At 37.7% G+C, this 3,963-nt stretch overlaps 1 protein-coding gene across 1 annotated transcript; it reads right to left on the bottom strand.

Annotated features, from left to right (window-relative positions):
• Positions 1–439: 439 nt before the first annotated feature.
• LOC113505365 lies at positions 440–3,425 on the bottom strand. Its single transcript, XM_026888023.1, has one exon. The coding sequence runs from the start codon at positions 1,511–1,513 to the stop codon at positions 440–442; it is 1,074 nt and encodes a 357-aa protein (XP_026743824.1). The 5' UTR covers positions 1,514–3,425.
• Positions 3,426–3,963: the final 538 nt, after the last annotated feature.

The following is a 3,963-nucleotide window of genomic DNA, read 5'->3' as shown; positions in this document are numbered from 1 at the left end:
TTAATGCGCACTCGTAACCCTTTCTTCACATAAAAACCGACACCCCCACCTCTCCCACCACTATTTCGAGGTTTATGTTTTAGAGTATAACCAGGTACAGTAGGCGCAAAACGTTCCTCTCCCTCTCTAATCCAAGTTTCATTTAAAGCTAAAATGTCCGGCTTATATTTTTCAATACTGACTAAGAGTTCGTCCTGGCCCGTATTCAAAGATCTAACATTAAGCAGTCCCAAAATCAAATTCTGTTTCTTTTTAGTAGTCATTTGTTTGGTTTTTTATAAAATATATTTCATATAAATAATAATTACGCGCGTCATTCGTAAATCCATATGTGCAGTCATACATTAATTCGTAAAGAGTAACATTATTTTTAATTACAACGATCAAACGAAATAGAAACAAATACACCGGTACCAAAAAGTTGGAATCAAAAACTGACCTACATCTCTGAGCTAACGTTATTACTACTAAAAACCTTAATTAAATCTGCCTCTGTGCGCAGACGGTGACGTGTTGAGCCGTTCTCTTTTCTCACAAAGACTCTTCCTTCTCGAGTCCACACAAAGCGCCATTTTAGACGGCCGGCAATCTCTCGAGACTTTTGGAATAGATGACGATTTAATTTGGTCAGTCTTTCGTTGACGTAGAATTTGCATGGCTGTCCGGCTATTCCCATATCAGCTGTCGTAGCACCACGCCTGACTCGCGCTGCCTTCAAAAGCGCGTTGCGGGTCACGCGGCGAGCCACTCTAACGGCAATATTCCTTGGGCGTGGGGCGGGTCCACCTTCGACGAGAGCCCGAGGCGCTCCGACGCGCTCCGCATGCACAATATCTTTCTCCTCCAGCTGCACGCCGAGCTTGTTTGCAGCCGTAAGCACTAGGTGGGTTACACCTACCCCTGGGGTTTCAGGTATTCCTGCTATTTCGATGTCGCTTGCCAACAGCTCCTGTTCTCTCTCTTGCAATTCATACTGAAGATGATCAATTTTCTCCTCTAAAGTCTTAGTATCCAACTTATCTTTTGAGTTAGCCTCTAATTTACTCATTCTAGCTTCTAAAGCGTCCATACGCTCCGTCCATAAATTCCGTATCTCGATGTATGTTGATCTTGAAGTTTGTTCCATATTGTCTAATTTTTGTTTAAGCTCAGTTATGTGTGCCAAATTCTCCCTATGCTCGGACTCTATCTTATCCACATGCGCTCTGAGGTTAACATACTTTATGGCCAGTTGGTCACAGGAGTCTTGTATAGCGTTAGTAACGGACAGCAATTTGTCATATTTCTCATCTTGCTGAAGTGTAAACTCGTGAAACAGTTTTGTCATATTGGACATAAAATCTGTCATTTTGCTATCGCCACTATCCTCCGAGCGCTTGCGTTTAACATTGCGAAAAGTTACGTTTGGCGAGATATCATCAATAATAGAGTCCGGCTTGAGGCTAAGGTTGGGTTCGGAGGACGATAGGGGTAGCGCCTGTTCAGTTGCAGTAAGCAATGTTGTCTGATCCATCAAGGTCACTGAATGACATTAGTAAAACTAATAGTAAACGTATTGTGAACATTTTTCATCAGAACATTCAGGGTTTGATGGGTAAGGAACTGGAGTTCATGAAATGTAACTGCATTGATATTTTATGTATTATTGAACATTGGTTAAAAGACCAACAGTTCATCTTCAGCTTCAACAACCATCGGGTGGCCAGCTCGTTCAGCAGAGTGAGTTTGATACGTGGAGGCTCATTAATTATTGTAAACAAAAATCTTAAATTTAAAGAACGCAAAGACATTGTAGGCCTATCTGTTGACCGAGTTGCAGAGATGGCATGTATTGAGCTTGAGCAGTTCCTCATATTGAGTGTGTACAGGCCCCCATGTGCTTTATATGACACATTTGAAAAATCCTTGAAAAAGCCTTGTTAAAAATTTCCAGTGTTAATAAAACGGTTGTTGTCTGTGGAGACTTTAACATTAGCCTATTAGAAAACAATTCTATTGTGAATAATTTTTTAACTTTATTTAGATCTATAATTTACATAGGACATTCCTTGAGCCAACGAGAATAACTGCCAGTAGTGCAACTTGTATAGATAACATTTTTAAAAATTTTAAACCATCTTTTAAATCCATTATTAATACACTCGAGTCTGGTCACTGCGGCCAGTTAGTCTCATATCCTACAAAGATGTTTGAAATTCAGCGCAAAACTATAAAATATATTCCAGTGTCTAAATATCGTTTAGAATGTTTTAATTTGAATTTAATTGAAAAATTGTCTGGTTTGCCCTTCCACGATAACCCAGATCAAGCTTAATCTATTCTTTTTAACTTAGTAAATTCAGAATTTAGGAAGGTTTTTACCCCAAGATCGCTTTCGGTATGTGATCGGTTTACATTCAGTGATTGGGCAACACCAGGGATTTTTAAAAGCAGACTTAGATTATATGAATTGTATGAGGAAAAAAAACACAATCATAGTGAAAATTTTAAGAAATATGTAAAAAACTATTCAAAGACTTTTAAAAAAGCTTGCGTCTTCGCAAAATCCTTGTACATTAAAAATAAAATTTCGTCTTCTGGAAATAAAATAAAAACTACTTGGAATATAATAAACTCAGAAACCGGGAGAACTTCTGTGAAACAAAACAGACTTTCACCTTAAAATTAATGATGTTGATATAAGGGCGGATATGGAGGTGGCAACAGAGTTTGAAAATTTCTTTACAAATATTCCAATTGCAACAACTAAGACCTTGTTGTCGTCTCAAACCGCCGCATTATCGATACTCAAGGAATGTGTAGAGGAATGTGGCACGGGATTTGAATTTACAATTGTTAGTAGCAAAGATGTTTTTGAGTCATTTCGACAAATAGAAGTAAAAAAGACTGCTGATCTCTGGAGAATGTCTGTACATATTGTGTCTTCAATAATTAAATCCATCTCCCCTTATCTGGCAGTAGTGTTCAACTCTTGTGTCACTTCCGGTGTTTTTCCAAATTTAATGAAGTTGAGTAAGGTTATTCCACTCTTTAAATCAGGTAGTACAACCGATCCCACAAACTTTCGGCCTATCTCAATTTTGCCCACTCTGAGCAAAATTTTTGAGAAGTTAATTTTAAATCAAATGTTAGTTCATTTTAATAAACACCGCTTGTTTCATACGAAACAATTTGGTTTTACTAAAGGTCGGTCTACTACAGATGCAGGTGTGGAATTACTAAAAAATATATTCGAGGCTTGGGAGAATTCACAGGATGCTCTGGGCGTGTTTTGTGAGTTGTCCGAAGCCTTTGATTGTGTATGTCATGAAACGCTTATGAACAAATCGCACCATTATTGTATTAAAAAAAATGCTCTTAGTCTTTTAAGATCTTATTTAGAAAATAGAATTCAGAGAGTGGATTTGAACGGTAAAAGATCTGAAGGTGCTGTGGTTACAATGAGTGTTCCGCAGGGTTCAATTCTAGGACCATTTTTATTTCTTATTTACATAAACGATTTACCTTTTCATATAAGGGAAAATCACAAAATTTTGTTATTTGCAGATGACACCTCACTTGTGTTTAATATTAAACGTCAACTCCTAAATTTCGATGAAGTGAACAATGCAATTTCGAAGGTTGTCCATTGGTTTAATGTAAATAATCTACTTTTGAATTCGGCTAAAACCAAATTGATAAAATTTTCAACGCCTAATGGGAGGCAACTAGATACCAATGTTCAACTAAACGGAGTAGAGTTGGACCCTGTTGAGTCAACTGTTTTTCTTGGCATAACTGTTGATGCCAAATTGCAGTGGCCCACACATTGAAAAGTTGTCTGGAAGATTAAGTTCAGCCGCATATGCTGTGAAAAAAATCCGACGATAACTGATGTGGATACAGCCAGAATACTTTATTTTAGTTAATTTCATAGCTTAATGACGTACGGCATTCTCCTCTGGGGCAGCTGTACCGATATTA

This window comes from Trichoplusia ni, chromosome 25 (assembly GCF_003590095.1).
Source record: "Trichoplusia ni isolate ovarian cell line Hi5 chromosome 25, tn1, whole genome shotgun sequence".
In the NCBI taxonomy this organism is placed as follows: Eukaryota; Metazoa; Arthropoda; class Insecta; order Lepidoptera; family Noctuidae; genus Trichoplusia; species Trichoplusia ni.
The sequence above is the reverse complement of the archived record's forward strand: the minus strand, read 5'-3'. Positions and strand labels throughout refer to the sequence as shown.